This window comes from Canis aureus, chromosome 1 (genome assembly GCF_053574225.1).
Source record: "Canis aureus isolate CA01 chromosome 1, VMU_Caureus_v.1.0, whole genome shotgun sequence".
Lineage (NCBI taxonomy): Eukaryota > Metazoa > Chordata > Mammalia > Carnivora > Canidae > Canis > Canis aureus.
Window position 1 is genome coordinate 24,886,344 of NC_135611.1, and position 22,270 is coordinate 24,908,613.

Below are 22,270 nucleotides of genomic sequence, written 5' to 3' on the forward strand. Positions count from 1 at the left end.
ATTTATCAATTATTATTTTAATGGATGTTTTTGGTATCCTAAAAGATCTTTGCCTAACCTAGGGTCAGGAGGACTTTCCCATAAGTTTTTTTCTAAAAGTGTTGTAGTTTGTTTTTAAATTAAGTCTTGAATCCACTTTGAGTTATTTTTTGCATATGAGTAAGGTAAGGGTGAAAATTGTCCCATCACTATTTGTCAAAAAATTATCCCTCCCCTGTGTATCTTGGTGTCTTTCTTGAAAATCAATGGACTTATATATGAAATTATTTTTGTACTCTACATTCTCTTCCATGGATCTGTATGACTATCTTTATGCTAATACCACACTGTCTTGATTACTGTACATTTACAGTAAAATTTGAAATCAAGAAGGATAAGTCCTCTTTGTTCTTTTAAAAATTTGATGCTGGAAAAAAATTTTGATGCTGGGTCTTTTTCATTAATATATTCAGTTTAGGATCAGTCTGTCAACTTCTGCAAAAAGAAAAAAAAAAAGAAAAAGAAAAAGAAAACCAAACCAACCTCACTGAAATTTCTATAAGGATTGCATTGAATCGACTGGTCACTTTGGGGTATATTGTGATCTTAACAATGTTGAACTTCTCAATCCATGACCTTGAAATGCTTCTTCACTTTAATTTACCTCAGCAATATTTTCAGAGTACAGTGTACAGCAATGTTTTCAGTGTACAAGCCTTAGATTTTTGTTAAATTTATTCATATTTTATTACTGTGAACTGAATCTTTTAATCTCATTTTAAATTGTTCATTGCTAGTACAAACAACTGCATTTTGTATATTGACCTTGTATCATGTAAGTGCTGAACACATAACCTTTTTATGTATGTGAGTATTTGGGGGTTTTCTATATATGGTTGCCTGCAAATAAAAGACAATCCCTCATTCTTTCCCAATGTAGATGTCTTTTACTTCTCTTGCATGATTACACTGGTCAGAACCTCCAGCTTAGCCTTAGATAGAAGTGGTGAGAGTGCCAATCTTTCCTTATCCCTGGTTTTTATCTATCTTCACTGAGTAGGAAGCTATGGGTTTTTATAGATGCCTCTGATAGGCAAAGAGGTTTGTTCAGAGTTATACAATGAGGGATGTTGGGTTTCTATAAAATACTTTGTCTACTTCAGTGACCATGCAGCTTTGTCTTTTATTCTGTTAATACGGCACAGTATATTAATTCTCAGATGTTAAACCATCTTTGCATTACTGGAATAAATCCTTCTTAACCGTGGTGTACGATCCTTTTTGTGCACTGCTGGGTTCTGTTGGCTTATATTTTGTTGGGGATTAATGGGATATTGGTCTGTAGTTTTCTTTTCTTGTGGTGCCTTTTACTGGCTTTGTATCAGGGCATCACAGGAGCTAAGAAGTACTCCCCCTCTATTTTCTACAAGAACTTGCGAAGGACTGATAGTTTCTTTCTTAAATATTTTTCATAGAAATCCCAAGTGAAGCCATCTGGGCCTACGTTTTTCTTTGTGGGTAGATTTTTAAGTACTCACTCAATTTTTTTTTCTATTCAGATTCTCCATTTTTTTGAAGTCAGTTTCAGTATTTTGGGTCCTTTTTGTCTTAAGAAATAACTGGTCCTTAACATAGAATTGTTCAGATTACTTTTTTAATCCCTTGTTTTTAAAAAAATGAATTTGATTGTGAGTTCCTTTTTCATTCATTTCAGTAACTTGCCTTTTTTTTTTTCAGAATCTAGCTAACAGTTTGTCAATTTTGTTGATCTTTACAAAAAACCCACTTTTTTATTTTGCTGATTTTCTCTATGGTTTCTGTTTTCTAATTCATTGATTTTCACTCTAATTTCCTTACTTCTTGCTCTGGGTTTAGTTTGCTTTTTCTTATTTCTATGCCCCTCTAGTTACTTAAGTGGAATCTTAGGTTGTTGACTTGAAATCTTTTTTTTCTTTCCCATTATACATTTCCCTCTAAGTACTGCTTTAGCTTCATCCCATCCATCCAGATGTGTTATTTTCATTCAGCTCAAAGTATGTTCTGATTTTCATTGTCATTTCTTCTTTGACCTATAGGGTATTTAGAAAGTCTTTCGGTTTCATTTCCAAATATTTGTGGATTTCCCAAATTTCCTTTTGCTGTGTATTTCTAATGTAATTCTTTTTTGGTAGTTAAATTGTTTTGTATGATTTTAATCCTTTTAAATTTTATTGACATTTGTCCTATGAGCTATTCTGGAGAATATTTCATTTATGTCTAAAAAGAATGTATATTTTGCTGTTGTTGAGTGAAGTGTTTTATAGATGACATTTAGGTTAAGCTGGTTAATAGGGCTGTTCAAATCTTTTCTTTGTTGATCAGGGTTCTCTTTTAAAAACATAAAATGACCACATTCATATGGTCCTCTTGTAGCTTTCCACTGCCTTTAGAACAATATCCAGGTTCCTTCCCACTCCTGCCTATCTCTATGTGCTCATCATGTACCACTCTTCACTTTGTTCAACCTAATTAACAAGCTAAAACTAGCTTTGTCTCCTGTTATTGATAATCAAGATCCATTACAAAGATAACTAAGATAGTATGGTATTGGTGCAGAGAAAAATAAGCTGACCAGTGGAATAGAACAGAATTCAGAAACAAACTCACACTCATATGATCACTTTATGACATATGATCATTTTGTGATAATATGACAATATGACAAAGGTGAAAAACTGTGGTTTGGGAAGGAAAGATGGTTTTTCTCAATAAATGGTGCTGGGAGAGCTGGAAATTCAAGAAGAGAAAACATCTACCTTAAACCTTACCTCACACTGTTAACAACAACAAAAAATCAGTATGATTTCAGATTTAAAAGTGAAAAGTATGACAAAAAAAGATTTTAGAAGAAAACATAGAACATCTTCATGTTCTTGGAATAGACAAACATTTCTTAAGCAGAATATGCCAACTGTGAAAGAGAACACTGGTATGCTATTTTAAAATTTAAGAGCTTATTTTCATATATTTGGGATACATACACACACACACACATATGCATTCTCACAGTACATTCAACAAATGACATGCATCCAATCCAGAATCAATGTGTTTTTGAAAACCACAATACAAAGGATAGTCCATCCAATAGAAAAGTGGGCAAGAACCTGAACATTTAACAAGATAATAAAAAGGCTAATAATCATATGAAAAGTGCTCAAATCTCATTAATCAGTAAAATGAAAACTAAAGCCACGATGAGATACTACATGCCTGCCAAAATTAAATGAAAAAGACAGACACTACTGAGGGTAGTGACTGGAACTTTGGAAAACTGCCTGACTGTATCCAGTAAAGCTGAACCTATGTATATACTGACCCTGCAATTCCACTGCTAGGCAGAAAGGAGTACCTATGTATTCATGTACTAGGATATTTGAAGTAGTACTATTAGTAATAGTTCACAAACATCCACGGGATAAATATGTGGTTTATTTACGCAATGGAATACTATACAGCCATGAGAGAAAAAAAAAACCACATACAAATTCATGCAACAAAAATCTTACAAACATAATGTACAGCAAACCAGCCAGATACAAGAGAATACAGACTATTTGATTCCATTTAGATTATGTCCAAAACCAGACAAAACTAATCTATTTCTCAGACGTTAGATAGTGGTTACCCTTGGGGAGGTAGTTACCAGAAGGGAACATGGTGGGGGGGGGGGGGGTTCTGGGGTGGTGGTAATAGTTTGTTGATTGAAGTGGTGATTGTATTTGTGGCCCATTTGTGAAAAACCAAAAACTTGTGTATGTTATACTTCAACTAAAAGCTAGAACAAAATGATTTGCCTCTGCCTGGATAATCAACTCAGACTGAAGATTCCTTCTCTCTTGGCCTCTCCTGTTAGCTCTACTCTCAAACTGTGTTTCCACTTCTTGCCACTTCCAAATGGTGAGGGTGGGAAAAGAACCATCCTCTACCCACTAAGATGCAGACTAAACTGGATTTGCTACAGGACTAGTAGCTTAAGAAGCAGGTCTACTAAAATGTGAAGTCCAAGTCTATCTCTTTGTCCTCTTGCCTATTGATTATTCACTTTTACCCTCAGTCCCCAAGTACACTCAAATACCCTCTTGCTCTCTGCCCCAAAACCTTACACAGGATATATGCTCCTCTCAGGGGACACTTAAATTTTAAGTACGAAAGTCTGTTTTCAAGATTAGAGAGAGAGGGAGAGATACAACGTATGTATACGAACAGGGGAAGGGGTAGGAGAAGCAGGCTGTCTGCTGAGCAGGGAGCCTGACACGGGGCTCGATCCCAGGACCCCAGGATCATGACCTAAGCTGAAAGCAGACACTTAACTGAATGAGCCACCCAGGTGTCCCAAAATAAGTATCAAAGGTTTGAACACCAAAAGGTTGGAGCACCAAGCAGGTAACATTTTAAGTTGTGGGCAGTGAATAGGTGAGAAGTCATCTGGATTTAATCTCTTGAGGGTGTAACATAAAATTGGATTTTGGGCCTGACTCGAGGGATATGGGTAGTCCAATCTCGGCTCCGCTTTGGGCAACTTTATGTTCTCTCTGTGCTCCAGTTTCCTCATTATTAAAATAGGGATAACAGTGCGTAGCTCATATAGTCACGAGTGCCAAAGTGAACTAATGCACATAAAGGATTTAGAAAAGCAACTGACCAAAGGAAGGAGCTAAATGTTGTCAACCTGGCTTTATTCCAGGTCTGCTGTCCCCAGGGAATCCTGGCCCAGGGAGTCTAGGGAGCAGAGGGCTTTGGGATAACCCGAAGTCTCCCCAGCCTGAGGGAGGTACTCTTGGGTGTTCCACGCTTGCTCAGTACTGCAGTGAGGAGCAGGTGCCCAGGCTTCAGGATTAGGTGGGAGCAGAGGAGCAGCAGAGAAGGTGAAGAGCTGGCTGTCTCCCGGCCTAGTCACATCTATCACTAAGTGCAGGAGTCACCGCACTGCCCGCCTTTGAGGAACCTGGAATATTGCTCTGTCAGAGGGCGAGAAATGAGCCTACCCAGGTGCGTGGTACCTGACGTAGCACCTAGGGAGGCGAGGCGGTCACATCATGTACCTGTGCTCCTATGTGACCAAAGAGCCAGTAAATACCGCAGGCATTTCGGTACAACTTTTATTACAGGGCCCTGGTCCCTGGATCTGGTCCCTGGATCTGGCCCGACCTTGAAGACCCAGACACCTTGGCAGCGACTGGCTCACAATACAAAGCCTGAAGTAGACAAAAAAGTCAGCATATTAACAATGAAAAACAACATTCAGGAGCTAGAATATTCATCGGCAGATCTACACAAGAAACCCCATCTTCACTAGGATACTTGAAGACTGACCAAAATAATGTAACAGCAAGGAGTTAAGATAGGCTGAAGGGATGGGAGACCGGGCCTCGGATCTGACCACGCGTTCTCTGCCTCCCCTTCCCACTGCTGACCCACACCGCATGCTGCTTCAAAGCCCCCCACTTTGTACACCTCTGCTCAGATGCTCTATTACATAATGCTACAAACACAGATTTAGGTAGCAATCACATTTCCTCAACTTTCAGGTTTGGGGACACTGTAGGCCAGGAAACTCTGCACCGGTCATCTGCCTCTCAGAGGCATCACACACATTAGTTAACAGAAGTCAGTCTCTAATCAATGCCTTCTCTCCCCGAAGGCAGATTGCTCTGGGAGTCACCCTGGGCATGGGAAGAGTGGGCATTACCACGGACAGCTGCGGTGTGCAGGGGAGGACACCGCCCCTTTGAATGCAGCTGGAAATAGCCAGCTCGTCTCTGTGAACACCATGGTTACACTTTAGCTATTTTAGGCCCAAAGAATTCAACTTGAGCATTCGTTATACCACAGTCCAGCCAGGTTCCCAGACCAATCCTCCCAATCCTTGGGTTGTGTCCTCTCAAGTGGCTGGTTTGATCTCCATTTCACTTTTATCGTTGGAGGACAAACTGGAGAGCCTGTAATCACTCCCATAAACTTCACATCACCGACCTGATAGTGAAGGGCCATGCCCCTTTCCTAACCGGTTTCCCTGAGTCTCTGTCCAGACACTTAGCTGCAGGAAGAAGGCATCAGGTTGGAAGGTAGAGCAGAGGCAGCTAGAAGGATAAAGCTCAAGCACGGGCAATGCCAGAACCCTGCATCTTCTGGGTGCGGCTCCATGGGCCTCCTGTACACACAACAGCTTGCTTGCTTGAGGTGAAAAGACTGGCTGAATCCACTTGGGTTTCCTTTACTCCTTTCTGTGCCTTCAGTGAAGGCCCTGAGGGACCGCACCTTCCTTGTCTGCTTTGTATTACCGCCAATCACTCCATCCTTCAGGGGATCCTTCTCTCCCACAAATCACCCATGGGGTGGAAAGAGCAAGGGGCTAAAAAAAGTTTTACTACTTGCTTAAAATTGGCTAAGGCCATTAAATGAAAATGATGATTAAGAAGTAATAAGCCACATCCTCTAGCAAATTATCAAAACACTTTCTGGAACTTTCCCCAGAATTAAAATGAACCCGTATATGTAACATGAAGAGTTCACCATCCTTACATCCCCAGCACCACTACCAAACCTCCGCTGGCTAACAGCAGCCAGAAATGCTATTATTTATTTCCCCCAAATGACTTATGGCAAGCTACCACTAAGGCAAAAAGACTTAATTTTTATAAACTGGTAACAGTTTGGGGACTGACAAATTGCACAAGGAACAAAAAGCAGGTAACCCGTGTTCTCTTGTTAAAACGTCTGTTACACCATGAATAATCAACATATGTAAACAAACTAAGAAACTTTCTGTTTTAAACAAGTGCTCTGGATAATTACAGAAAGTAGGGTCTTTTAAATCCATGCACTGATTAAAAAATCATTTTTAGATGATTTTTAGAAGAATATGCAATAATTGCTGTTTTGTTCTTTGTAAGTTTTTCACTACACCTAACACTGGCAAGTTTTTTAAACGGTGACGTAAAGTAAGGATGACCATTCACCTAGGTGTCCGGTCTGTAAGAGGAGTCAACAATTCTGAAATGGCAAATACAGATCTTGAGCAGTGACGGGACGCTGGATCCTACTGCACCAAGCACGATGTGGTGACACGGAAGGGCAGGTACTGTTCTCCCAGGGCTGAAGGGGAGTAACGCATCTACAGAGCACACAGTGCCCGTACCCTACACGTCTAACCTCGGGGGGAATTCATCCGAAGTCTGGTTGTCAGCTTCCTCTAATCACATCCTCCTGTTGCAGTTCCATACATACATCTGAGGAAAATGTTCACACAGGACAGGTTTTCATTAAATCACGAGAAAAACAACTGTGGCATTTTTGTTCAAGGAACAAAGAGAAATCAGTCTAACTACATTCCTGATAACTAGAAACATTCATTGCTATGGAAGGAAATCTTTAAGATAAAGCCCCTAAAATCCAAAATAATTTTATGCTGGCATCGAAACCGTTCTAACCAGTTCCAGAATTAGATCGTATTTGCAAATAAGGTAGTTAGTATTTATAATGAAACGTAAAAACTGACAAAAATTCTAGGTAAATAATTTTTATGATCATTTAAAATTCTGTTTTAAACTTGCAACTTTAGTGATATATATTGAACACATTCAATAGTACAGAACACAATCCATTTAATCTTGAACAACACTATATAACAAAACTACAGAAATAAGCACAAACCCCACAAACCAGTATGCTCCCTCATCAATTCTATAACTGCAATAAATTTAATACTGTAAACAAACACTGAACAAATCAGAGCACTGTGGAAAGAGCTCAGGAGCTCAAACAAGTCATACTATAATTTTTATGCGCTAAGAGAGTAGTGAGGCAAATGGAATTGTTAGAACATTACTTAAAAATAGATTTTTAAAGACAAAGGTCCCAACTGATTCTTATATACACACACAAAAGTTCATCTGTCACAGACAGCAAATGTTGAATTTATACACTGGAGTTTCTGGCAGCATCCTGCACATTTAGAATAATTAAACAAAGTTGTCAAATCTAGGATGGATCATTCAAATCTGTATAGGACGGGACACAGCTGTCCTGGGCTACTGTGTATGTGCTCACTGCTGCTTCTCAAATGCAAAAACCAAGTAAATACCTAAAAAGAAAATAATAAAAATTAGAGTTTGGTTTCTTATATCCTTAAGCTAAATAACAATTTCAGTCTTGTTTATAATTTGGTGAAAATTCTCAAGCTTCTGAAGGGAAAAATCCCATTATTTCTAAGGGTCCTCAATTATTCTGAATCATATTTAAGCATATAGGGGGTTATATCTGTTTACCTGAAAACAATCAATTATAATACTCAGTGACATTACAGCTCGAGAAAACAAATTCAACAGCTTTAAAATGTCTAAAAACAGTTTGAGATAAAAAAATTTAAAAGTATAAAGGCAAAGAAAATTAAAACTAAAAAATCTTATATAACAATTCTTTTTATCTGGAGTGAGACAGGTAGAATAATTGTACTACCATTAATGCTTGTGGCATTGGTTATCTAGGTTTTCTGTTCAGGGGAAAAATAAAACTAATAAGAATTATAAGGAACATATGTAACGTGCAAGTTAAAATTCATCCAATTATCCAATTGTTGTGTTGTAGGTCCTGATAAATAAGCCAAAAGCTATATGAGAATTGATGCTTAGAGAGATTTATCTGGCCCCAATAGTGATATTCCAATCCCATGAATATTATCCCTTAAATACACTGTGTGTTCACTCAGACATCTAAGTGTATGTATTGGTCTTCATTCTGGATCACACTGAAATTCAAACCTATTACATCTTCTAATAAGATACCAATAGATTTTATGCTATATAAACACCTGACAAAAATGATAAATCCTTAAAACATCACAAGGATGTTCAGGGTGTACACTAGTACATTCAGCGAGTCAGGATAGTAGACCCACGTACCTTGGTGTCCTCCCTTAACTTCTGAATGGGATACAGATGAATGACTGCAGACAATGTAAAAACCTCACAATCCTCTAGGTTTTACTCAACCTGTCCAGGTGTATCACCCCAGTCCTTCCAAAATGCTACTTTTAATGCTATTCTGTTTCTTATCTATTATTCCTAATTTCTTTTAGGAGAAATGAAACATTGCTGGCATTACAGTGGCTAGAGAGAGAACAGTCAGGGCAATATCAACATGGTAGAGTCTTCTAGAAGATAAGAAAGCAAAGCAGTCCAAGACATTCTAAGTATAATACAAGACTTAAGAGCAGCCAGCATTAGTTAGCTTGGTCCCCACTCCAAGCGATCCTTCTGCAGTCTAACCTTGACAAACTCACCCCAAACACATTGGTACCTACTGCAAACAACCCAGCAGTCCTGACCTACCTAAATCTAGGGTCATTTAAAAATCACTAAGACACAGTGTTTGAATTCACATTGGCAATTAATAACTTTCATTCCTTTCTAACTCAAACATTCTGAGAGTCTGACTCACATAAAATGCCTTTATGCAGGCATATCGATTGGGATTTAAAGAAATAAATCTTGAACCCACTTCTAAAAACAAATCAACAATTCTCTACTTTCCTTTCACATTTAATAGATCTAGAGGAGCAGCAGGTTCTAGTAATACGAGCTTCATGATTAAACCAGAAATTTGAAGTACAGCTTCTCGCACTTACTAGACTATGACACGGGGCAAGATACTTTCCAGGCCACAGAGACCTCCAGTTTAGAAGTGTGGTGCGTCAAAGAATACACTGATCCTGACCAGGTAGATCCTAGCTACTATGTGGCCACTGTTCCTTTCCTACTGCTTTTCACATCTCTAACCCAACTCCCTCCACTGTCTGAGGGCATCTAATTCATCTTCTGCGTGGTATTACTCAAGTCCATACTGACGTACAGAAATACAGTTTGAAACTACAGATAGTACCACCATCATGACCTGTGACCAAAGCTGTTTTCCTTACATCATATTTGGGACTGGCAGGCTCTCTAAGATAACTGGCTCATCTCCACTCTAGGAAAAGTAATGAAATGTACAGGTTTAGGCACACATTTCCCAGTCTGCTGGCCCTGTAATCCCATTTCCACTAAGGGTAGCAATATTCTGAGACAGATGGGCTCACGATGTTGGCTCTATTCATTTCCTTTCCCTTCCTTCTCTCTCTAATTTGGCAAGTCCTAAGAACAATCCTTCCACATGGGCTTCCTTCCATGAGGCATGGTTACAAGTATGAATCACCTGGGTTAGCTCTGTGACCTCAAACAAGCTACTGAAGTGTTTTCTTATCTATGAAAAAGAGATATTAGAAAAAGTAGTCTACCTGAAAAGTTGTGAGGATTAAATGAGTTACAACATAGAAAAAGTCTCCAGTCATTATTATACTATTATTTCTCAGATTTTACTACCTTTCCTTTGGCTCTCCTTCAACTTTTTTCCCTATTATAAAAATGACAGCCCTTAAAACAGTTTGCCTAGTACTACATTTATTTGTGTCTGTTTCTTCCATTAGACAGTATACATCTGGAAAGTAGAGATTACAACTGTTTTTTTTTTTTAATTCCCCCAGAACCCTCTGACAGCACATTATGTAAGTCAATACTCAACATTTATCAAATGGATGGTCTCTGATTACCACTTATGCCTTCAACAAAATCAACAAATACTTAAATTAACAGTGGGAACTATCTTTTATGCCCTCAGGGCAGCCATATAAGGATATTATCATCATCTTAACACTGAGGCTTTCGGAGTTAGCTTATTCAACATCCATTTGCTGAAGAACCACGGACTTCACAGATTTGACAGGCCTCTGACTTCTCTTACAAAGACAGGCACCTCACTTCAAAATATAGGCACCAGGCCCTTCCCAATCACACATCCCTCTAAAATATCCTGCTCACTGATGCTTCACTAAATGCTCTAATACTTATTATGTCTGTGTTGTCAACACCAGAATGGCTAGAAACAAAATACATGGTAGTGTTTAATAAGCCAAAATTTCCAAACGTGCCATTTATTTATGTAAACCATTTAATAATACCATTTATGTAAACATAAATATGCACACCCTCATATGTGTCAGAGAAATTCCAAAGTGTTCAAATTTTAAGGAGCCCTCTGAAACAAACTTTGAAAACGTCAGTAAATCTACAGTGATGATATACTCACTTGTGGCTTCCCACTCTGATTTACTTAAGGTTCCCTGAAATTAAAAAAAAAAAAGAAAAAAAAAAAGAAAGAACTTTTAGATTGAATATGGAAGTACATAAATGCCTATTTTTCAATACTGGACAGAAGTGCCCACACAATCCTATTTCACTATAAATATAAGTTGACCCTTGAACAACGCAGATTTGAACCTGCTGGTATACTTTTATGTGGATTTTTTTTTAACAAATGTAAATGTGTTTTCTCCTACGATTTTCCTGATAACTTTTCTCTAACTTACATTATTATAAAAATACAGTATATAATACATATAATATACAAAATACATATTAATTAACTGATCAAGTTATTGGTAAAGCTTCTGGTCAACAGTTGGCTATGAGCAGTTAAGCTTTTGGGGAGTCAAAAGTTAGAGGCTTACTGTCCAAGGGTCAACTATACACACAATTTACTGTTAATATTATTGTGACCTAAATATATAAAAGAAATCAATGAGATTTCAATGTCATCTTCTGAATTTTGCACTAATTCTCTAAACCACTGATTCTCAATTGAAAGGTCAATTTGTGTAAAGAGGGTATTTGTGCACATGTGTAATTGGAAAACACATCTATCTTATATTTTTAACTTGGAAAATAAAAAAATTAAAAGAGCCTATCTTGCAACATCCAATAGCATTATAGGAGAGAATGTGATTTCTATGTTTTTACAAAGGAATCACAAAACTCATATCCCATAAAGGAAATAAATTATACTTAAAAGTTACCAAAATACTAAAAAACATGTTTATATAGTAATGCACATGCTACTTTGCACATGCCTTGACTAACAAGCTAGACTGATTGGCAATTCCAGTAACTAAAGTGATTTTGGAGAAGTGATGAATGTAAATGATAGTCTAAGACGTCAGCAGAAATGTGTAATGCAAATTTCTTTTTTTTTTTTTTTTTTGTAATTTCTATTGATGACAAAGTCACAGCTATATCTAATACCATTGTGGTACAGTTGCATTCTTAAAGAAAATGTGAAATTCCATGTAGAAGTCAGTGAAAATGGAGATGTAATTTTTCTCCATGTATGTTCATGAACATATCTATGGAACACAGTGAGTCAGCAGTGCCTATATTAAGATACAATGATATAGCAAGGAATTCTCCAACCAAGCCTATAGCTTTTTCCCCATCTTTATTGCCTGATATAGCACTCCATTCATTCTCAGTATTGAAATATTTTATCTTCTATTCTATGGTTATAAAAAGAGGAAACAGACTAACGCATATCTGATTTCAACAAAATAATTTCATAAGTTTCCATATAATATAAGCTTTTTTTTTTTTCATTTTTCTATAAAACTGCTACAAATGAAGACTTACCAAAGGTAACCTTACTTGACTGTTCTTCATGTACTCTGCTGCATGTTCATAGTCATCCACCTTCTCAGAGGCAAGTTTGGAATTCTCATTTGCTGGATATGGCTAGGGAAGCAAGTGAAATTCCTAGTTAGGAAATTAAATGAAACTTATAATTCAGAATTAAAAATACTAAATCACTAAAATAAAGTAAAATAAAATAATTAAGAAAATAATCCTTAAATATTATTTCAGGAATACAAACTACATATACTTTTGAAATACTAAAAAAAAAAATGGGTGAAAGGATCCTCCCCTAACAAAGTAGCTGTCATGGTCAATTTTGATGATAATCATAGAATATTTACAGTTGGACAAAACTGTACCATTTATTTAATCACCACCAAGGGTCACTTAGCATCAAACGCTTGGATCTCCCTGACTGCCAAAGACTTTTTCTGTTATAAAGTGGGATTTATTATCAAAAGAGCTAAATATTAATTTAAATATTACAGTGATATATTAGCCATCAGAAGCATGAACAGAAGTTAGAAAGAATACAGATGAAAAATTCAAAATGCTGGCAGAAGATAGTGGTAGAGTTAAGAGGCCCGTAGGCTCACCTCATCCCATGAATACAACCAAAAACTACCAAATCATCCTAAATACCCCAGAAATCGATCTGAAGACTGGCAAAACAAACTCCACAACTAAAGGTAGAAAGAGGCCCCACTGAAGTAGGTAGGAAGTGCAGGGACAAGATTTGGGAGAAACAGATCCTGGGCATTTTGGTGGAGAGGGAGCTACAGCTGCTGAGAAGGGTGAGAAACAAACCAACACACAGGGCAGAGTACAAGGGAAACAAATCTCCGTTAACAACTGGCTTATAAAGCTAAAGGAACCAAATTTCAAGAGTTCTTGCAACCAGTGGGGCTTAAAAGCCTGGTCAGCGTGCTTGGAGCTCCGTGGAGGACACTGGGACTGCTATAAGAGAAAAGGCAGGGTAAATAGCCTGCAGACATATAGAATTGGAACAGCAATCTGAAGAGTGCCTGGGCCACACAGTGAGGGGATTAGTTGCTCATCTCAGAGGATGCCCACAGAGACAGAGTTCAGAGATCCCTCCAGGAATAAAGGAGCTGACTGGCACCATTTCCCTCTGTGGTTCCTCAGCATAAACACACAGCCACCTGTAGGAACCATTGCACATGAACACTCACTACCTAAACTGCTTACAATAAGCTATATCCTGCCTACACTCTGGCAGAATGGCCCTTCCCAGGCATCTTTGCCTCAGTCCCAAATGATGTGGAATGGGTGGGCCCCATTCCACAGAAGACAGGCTCAAACCACTACCCACACCGCATCTCCCTACCCAGGAGTTCTGCAAGGCCTCAGTTCCAGCAGAAGTGGCAAGAAGTCCCATTTCATAAGCAGACTAGAGTACACCTAGATAAAACATACCACATTCAGGCCAGGGAATAAACACTGCTCACAAAAGGCAATAAACCTCTGCAGACAACTGTCCTAGAGGATAGAGACCAGGACAGAACAGCAGAGCACACAAAGCATACACTGGAGATACTCCTAGAAGCACCAGGCCCTAGGGACCAGGGAGTACTACACAGTAGAATACTATAGGACCTCTCTTCATAAAGACATTATCCTCAAGAACAGGAGATGTAGCTGACTTTACTAAAACAAATAGACAGACAAAATGAAAAGACAGAGCAATCTGGCCCAAATGAAAGAACAGGACAAGGCCATGGCCAGAGATTAAAGCAAAAATAGATTTAAGTACATGCCTGATGGAGAATTTAAAGGAATTATTCTAAGGATACTCACTTGACTTGAGAAAAGAATGGAGGACAACAGTGAGACCATTAACACAGATAAGGAATAACATACAGATAAAGGGCTTAAAAAATGAAATGAGAAACATACTTGATGGAATGAACAGCAGGCTAGAAGTAGAGGAACAACTTATGATCCAAAAGAGAGAGTAAAGGAAAATAATCGAGCTGAACAAAAAAGAGAAAAAAGAATTATGCAAAATAAGAATAAACTTAAGGAATTCAGTGACCCCATCAAATGGAGTAACATTCACATGATAAGGTCCCAGGAGAGAAAAAGGGGCAGATAATTTATTTTAGGAAGTAACAGCTGAAAACTTCCCTACTCTGTGGAAGGAAGTAGATATCCAGATCCAGGAGGCACAGAGAACTCTCATCAAAATCAAAAGCACACTAAGACATGCTTTAATTAAAATGGCAAAATATAATAATAATATAATAATAAAGAAAAAATATTAAAAGCAGCAAGACAAAAGAAGTCATTAACTTACAAGGGAAAACCCATAGGGCTAGCAGGAAATTTTCAATAGAAACTTTGCAAGCCAAAGGGAGTAGAATGACATATAGAAAGAGCTGAATAGGAAAAATCTACAGGCAAGAATACTCTATCCAGCAAGACTATCTTTAAGGAAAGACAAAGAGTTTCCCAAAGAAAAATTAAAGGAGTCTGTGACCACTAACCCAGCCCTACAAGAAGTATTAAAGGGGACTCTTTGAGTGAAGGGGAAAGACCAAAAATGACAGTATGAGAGCAGGAAACATTAATGCAGCAAAAATGAGTGTCTGTAAAAACTCAATCAAGGAATTCATAAAATATAAGGATATAAAACAGGACATCATATACCTAAAACTTGGGGAGGAGTAAAGAATGAGTTCAAACTTAAACTGACCATCAAATTAATATAGACTGCTATATGCTGATGTTATATACAAACCTAATGGTAACCACCAATCAAAACCCACTAATAAGTAAGCAAGGAATAGAGAGAAAGAAATCCAAATACATCACTAAAGAAAACCAGTAAACCATGCAAGAAATAGAAGGATCAGCGAAAATCTCCAGAAGCAACCACAAAATAACTAATAAAATGGCAATAAATATCTGTCAGTTACTACTTTGAAAGTAAATGGGGCATATGTCAAAAGACATAGAATGACAGAATGGATAAAAAATGGATAAAAAAACAAGACCCATCTATATGCTGTGTACAAGAGATTCTTAGGTTTAGACCTAAGATTGAAAGTGAGGGGATAGAGAGGTGCCTGCGTGTTACAGCTGACTGAGCACCCAACTCTTGGTTTCCGCTTAGGTTGTGATCTCAGGGTCCTGGGATTGAGCCTCACGTCAGGCTCCGAATTCAGCATGGACTCTGTTTGGGATTCTCTTTTAGTCTCCCTCTGCCCCTCCCTGCCATGCATATGCATGCTCTCTCTCTCAGTAAAATAAATCTTAAAAAAAAAAAAAAAAAAGGAGGAGGAAGAGGGGGAGGGGGAGGAGGAGGAGAAGAAGAAGAAAGAAGAAGAAAGTGAGGGGATGGAGAAACATTTATCATGCAAATGGTTGGCAAAAGACAGGGTAGGAACAATACTTATATTGCACAAAATAGATTTTAAAACAAAGACTGTAACAAGAGACCAAGAAGAACACTAGATAATAATAAAGGGGAAAATCAAAAAGAAAGTTTTAACAATTGTAAATATTTATGCCCCCAACATGGGAGCACCCAAATACATAAAACAGTAACAAACATAAAGAAACTAACTGATAATAATACAATAATAGTAGGTTACTTTAACATCTCACAGCAATGGACAGATCATCTCAACAGAAAATCAACAAGGAAACAACTGAATAACATTCTGGACCAGATGGGATTTAACAGAAATATTTAGAACATTCCATCCTAAAACAGCAGAATACATATTTTTTTCAAGTATACATGGAACATTCTCCAGAATAGAACACACATTAGGCCACAAAACAAGCCTCAACAAATTTAAAAAGATCAAAGTCATAACATGCATCTTTTCTGGCCACAACACTATGAAACTGGAAGTCAACCACAAGAAAAAATCTGGAAAGATCACAAATATAGGGAAGGTAAAGAAACATGCTACTAAATAATGAATGGGTCAACCAGGAAATAAAATAATAAAAAAAGTACATGGAAATAAATGAAAATGAACACACAGTGGTCCAAAGACTTTGAGATGCAGCAAAAGTGGTTCTCAGAGGGAAGCTTATAGCAATACAGGCTACCTCAAGAGGCAAGAAAAACCTAAAAAATAAACTACCTAACTTTACACCTAGAAAAAGGGCCTAGAAAAAGAAGAAACAAACCTAAAATCAGCAGAAGGAAATAATGAAGATTAGAGCAGAAAGAAATGATGTAGAAATGAAAAATACTACTAAACAAATCAATGAAACTGGGAGCTGGTTCTTTGAAAAAACAAACAAACAAAATGAATAAAATCGATGAACCTCTAGCCAGAATCATCAAGAAAGAAAAAGGACCCCAATAAATAGAATCACAAATGAGGAAGGCAAAATAACAAACACCATTCAAATAAACAAATATAACATAATGAAAAACTATATATCAACAAATTGGACAACCCGAAAGAAATGGATTAATTCTGAAAAATATATGAATTACCAAAATTTAAAGAAATAGAAGATTCAAACAGACTGATAACCTACAAAGAAATTGAATTAGTAATCAAAAAACTCCCAAGAAACAAAAGTCCAGGACAGGTGGCTTCCAGGCAAATTCTACTAAACATTTAAAGAGTTAATATCTATTCTTCTCAAACTATTCCAAAAAAACAGAAAAGGAAAACTTAAAAATTCAGATGCCCTGATACCAAAACCAGATAAAGACATCACACACAAAAAAGAGAGCTACAGGCTTATCTCTGATAAGCATAGATGCAAAAATCCTCAACAAAATACTAGCAAATGGAGTTCAACAGTACATTTAAAAAAATCATTCACCAGGATCAAGTGGGATTTATTCCTGGGCTGCAAGGATGGTTCAATATTCATGAATCAGTTGTGATACATCATATCAATACAAGCTAAGAACCATATGATCATTTCAGTAGATGCAGAAAACACATTTGACAAAGTACAACATCCACTCATGATAAAAGCCCTCCACATAGTATATTTGCAACATACCTCAACAGAATAAAGGTCATATATGAAAACCCAAAGTTAACATCATCCTTAATGGGGAAAAACTGAAAGCCTTTACCCTAGGAAGTGAGGAACAGAATAACAGGATAAGGAAGTCACCCTTATCATTTTATTCAGTATAAGACTGTTAAGCCCAAGCCACAGCAATCAGACAACAAAAAGAAATAAAAGGCAGCCAAATCACTAAGGAAGTAAAACAAGAAAGAGACTTAAACTGATGATTACCAGAAGGGAGATTGGGGGGGGAGGGTTTGCTGGATGAGGCTTAAGGAGCATTCGTCCTAATAAGCACTTGGTGATTAAAATGGAAACCTAAAATAAAAAATACAGATGAAAAATGAGTCAACAGAGAACTGTGAGTTCAAGAAGATAGGAAAATAATCCAGCTTCCAATTATGGGCAGTCTCCGCATTTCCTAAGAACTTGCAGAAGGGACACACACACACACACCTTTGTTTTTTAAGGCTATGCTGGCCAAATGTTTATTAAAATAACCTTCAACCGCTATTTTTAATCCATTTCAAATAGCATCTCTTTATACTATGAAGTGTACCACTTTGTAGTACATGTAAATCAAAACATAATGAATTACATAGAACACTTAGTATTTAACAACCACATACTCTAAAAGAGCCTGCTTCTCCCTCTGCCTGTGTCTCTCTCATGAGTAAATAAATAAAATCTTTATGAAAATAAAAATAAAAGGTTATATATTCTTTGTAATTCCTTTTTTTTATATATATATACACAACAAACCAGCTAGCAAGGAATCACTTTTTTCTTTTAATATTTTATTTATTTGAGAGAAAAAGAGAAAGAGCACGAGCAGGGAAAGGGGGCAGAAGAGAAGCAGATTCCCTGGTGAGTGGGGAGCCTGATGTGGGGCTCGATCCTCGGACTGCAGAATCACAACCTAAGCCGAAGGCAGAAGCTCAACTGACTGAACCACTCAGGTGCTCCACAAGGAACCACTTTAAACCTAGATCTTCTTGATAAATTTTTAAGAAAATGATTCAGAAATGTCTATTTTGCTATTTTCTTTTTCCCCCTTATCGGTATCCCACAGTAAGCTCAGATATTTAGCTGTTTGCTGTTTAAGTATGTAGCTTTTTGAAGTCCTGTACTGCTATCATGAGCAACCTTACTTTTTATCATACCTTAACACAGGGATATAAGAAATATCACTAACGGGTTTGGAACCTCAACCCCACATGTTGTGGTTTCATCAGACACAAAGCTTCAAAACTTTAACGTGAATGATCAGAAACTATTCTGTTGTAGACTTGCTCTTCAACTTATCAGTATAAGATTCCTCCATGTGATTACCTGCCTGTTACTAGACATCTAATTTCTCTTCCCTCTCAATCACTTTAAAAAACCAAACAACATATGATTAACATAGGATTATAAAGCTGCAAAACTAATCATTCTTTTCAAAACAGGTAAGAAAAAAGAAAACAGGTGTCAGGACTTTAAAACCACATAATGCCTTGACATGAGAATTCTCATTCTTCCTTCCCTCTACAACAGTGCTCTAGGAGAACAATCTTTTACTGGTTCTATTGCGGGCCGGCTCAAAGCTGACGGCTTTAAGAAAAGACTTTTATACATACGTCAGAAAACAGATCCATTTAAATCTCTGACCTAGACTAAAGCAGGAGCATTGGGACTGCTCTTTCTGCCTCTGGTCCTAACATCCCTCCAAACCATGCTCCATTCTGTCACAAGTCATGTTCCTATTCATTGGACCTTGTCGTCTCCCGCTCAAAGTACTTTATACATCTGCAGAAGTGACTTCAAGGAGAAGTAGGCAAAACCAAAGGACTCTGCCAAACTACATGCTATTACTGCTCAGGTCCGTCCCCAGACAGCCACACCTGTCTGATAGGTCATATCCTCAAAGGCAGACTGGGGAAGAAGACTGGAGAACCACTGTGCTGCAGAAAGTTATCTGTGCTTCTTCAAACATCCCCTGCTCTCTCATGCTCTCTGCCTTTACTCTTAGTTCACTTTCTTCACAAAAGACCCTTTCATATATGCACTGCACTTTAAATATTTCATTATTGCAGTTCTCACATGGTACTCAATTATTTGCTTCTACATTTATCTTCTCAATATACTGTAAAATCCTTGAAGGAATGGGACCCTGCTATCCCATAACCTACTGTCGACAGTTTTGAATGCATTACACAAATTAACTCATTACCTACATGCTAATAGAATATAAATAACTAATCATTGTACATGCAAAGCACCACCAAAGATGATAACCTACAGGCATGTGTGTGTGTGGTGATTTGCACACGCACACTTTTTCTAGTTCTCTCTTCTCCCTCAAAACAAAAACAAGCCTCTCCAGCTAAACATAAAGCAAATCTAAACATTCTTAGTTTTAAAATATAGGAAATATGACCAACGAAGAATGTAATATTTTAGTGGTTTAAGTAATTTCAAAAGATAATTTAGAATTTAAAGAGGCCACTCCAAATTGGGAAAGTTGTATGGATACAACAGCAGGAGACTTGGCATGGTATGAGATCATCTTAGACCCTAGCCAGGAAAATCTTAAAGAACTAATGTAACCAAAAGGCAGTATTGTGAAAAAGTAGTGCAATCCTGCACCCCAGAGAACATTTGGTAATGTCCAGAGTCATTTTTGGCTGTTATAACTGGGGACAGGGAAGCTACTGACATCAAGCACATAGATACCAGAGATGTCAAACAACCTAGTGTGAAGGGAACAGCCCCTCACAACAAAGAAATTATCCAGCTCAAAATGCCAACTGTTCTTAGGTTAAGAAATCCTATTTAAAAGCAGTACTATCTAGAAAATAGAATTTGATGACAGCACCACTCACTCACTCATTCAAGTTTTTCCTGACTACCCACAAAGCAAAGTCTCTGTAATGAGCTCTGTCCTAGGTGCTGAAGAACTTAGAGTAGTTCAAATAATCTGATTTACATAAATACTTAGCATCTAAACGACCTTAAAAGGAATCTCAGAAACAAAGAGGAATATTTACACCTTTCTAAATACCTACCTCCAAGGCCTGCATTCGTTTTAACAGCATTTTATTTTCGTTGTTCTTAATCTTTTCCTCATAGAATTCCAGAAATGTCTTTTTGTAGACTAGTTTCATATTGTACTTCTTCGCCATTCTGTCCAAAACAGATTACTTAATGAAAATGCTTCCAAAATATCAATAATTCCTCAACAGTTTACTTTCACACAACAGTGACAATGTCTGGGCATCATCAAAAAAGCTATCAATTATATATTTACGACAGGATAATGCAAAATGAATGAGGAGTAACGTACCAATAAGGACATCTATAAAAACACATGCATCCTAAATCTCAATCTAAATCAACGGGTCACAGGAAATGTAACAAATAAGTCAGGAAGTAAAATGAAAGGCTATGAGATGGGGATGAAGAGCTATAAAGAACACTTCTATTCCATTTTGTTTCATTTTATTTTTTTAAACCTTTATTTTTATTTACTTATTTATTTATTTATGATAGTCACAGAGAGAGAGAGAGAGAGAGAGAGGCAGGCAGAGACAGAGGCAGAGGGAGAAGCAGGCTCCATGCACCGGGAGCCCGACCTGGGATTCGATCCCAGGTCTTCAGGATGGCGCCCTGGGGCAAAGGCAGGCGCCAAACCGCTGTGCCACCCAGGGATCCCCTATTCCATTTAACTTGATCCTTCACAGTGGCATTTTGAAAACAGGTGCCATTCTTTTTTTTCTTTTTTCTTTTTTTTCTTTTTATTTGAGAGAGACACAGAGAGTGTGAACATAAGCAGGGCGAGGAGCAGAGGGAGAGAGAGAATTAGACTCCCCACAGAACAGGGTGCCCGACATGGGGCTCGATCCTGGAACTCCAGGATCATGACCTGAGCCAAAGGCAGATACTTAATCTACTGAGCCACCCAGGCACCCCCATTCCTCCTTAAAACATTCTTTTATCTCTTGGGCTCTCTGGCAAGATACATTATTAATTTTTATACTACATCCTGGGCTGCTTCTTCAGTTTTTTTTATAAATTTATTTTACCCAACTTCTAAATTGTAATATTCTGAAGAGTTTGGCCCAGAGCATTACTCATTTTCCGTTCCCTGTCTTTAAATAGCACGCCAACAGCTATCTGTAGCTCAGCTCTCTTGTCATATTCATTTATCCACTGCTTCCTAGAAATCTCCACTAGGATGTGCCAGGAGTATTCTCTAACTTTCCAAATCCAAGGTTGAATCCCTAGACTGTTCTGCCAATCTTTGCTACTTCAGTAAATCTAATGATTTGTGCCAGAAACCTCAGTTCTCCATGCCACCTCTGTTTATCTATAAAACGTTCTTCAAATAGGTCTTCTTACCCCTTCATTGGCCACCATCTTGCTTTAACTACCACCACGACTCAGCTACACTACTTCACTTCTTTCCCTGCTTCCAGTCTTATTCTCCCTCAATGAATTTTCCACCTACAGTCAGATTAAGCTTTCAAAAATACACACGTCACTTCCCTCATTTACGCCCTTCACTGGCTCTCCAGGACAGTTAATAGAACACAATGTAAAAGCTTTGTGCATGGCCTCTAATGTACTCATTTATAAAGGAATGGTTCCTTGGGGTGCCTGGCTGGCTCAGTACATAGAGCATGAAACTTCTGATCTCAGAGTCATGAATTCAAGCCCCATGTTGGGCATAGAGCTTACTTAAAAAAAATAAA

At 37.7% G+C, this 22,270-nt stretch overlaps 1 protein-coding gene across 3 annotated transcripts in view; it reads right to left on the reverse strand.

Annotated features, from left to right (window-relative positions):
* Nucleotides 1-3,430: 3,430 nt before the first annotated feature.
* Nucleotides 3,431-22,270, reverse strand: part of RNMT (RNA guanine-7 methyltransferase) — a 33,843-nt gene continuing 15,003 nt past the window's right edge. For all 3 annotated transcript variants that reach the window (XM_077893020.1, XM_077893009.1, XM_077893030.1), the window contains exons 9-12: nt 20,585-20,702; nt 12,516-12,617; nt 11,143-11,176; nt 3,431-8,104 (exon numbers count right to left, since the gene is read on the reverse strand). In XM_077893020.1, coding sequence (XP_077749146.1) covers nt 8,067-8,104; nt 11,143-11,176; nt 12,516-12,617; nt 20,585-20,702 — 292 coding nt within the window. In that variant the 3' untranslated portion in view covers nt 3,431-8,066. The remainder of the gene's footprint in view (nt 8,105-11,142; nt 11,177-12,515; nt 12,618-20,584; nt 20,703-22,270) is intronic.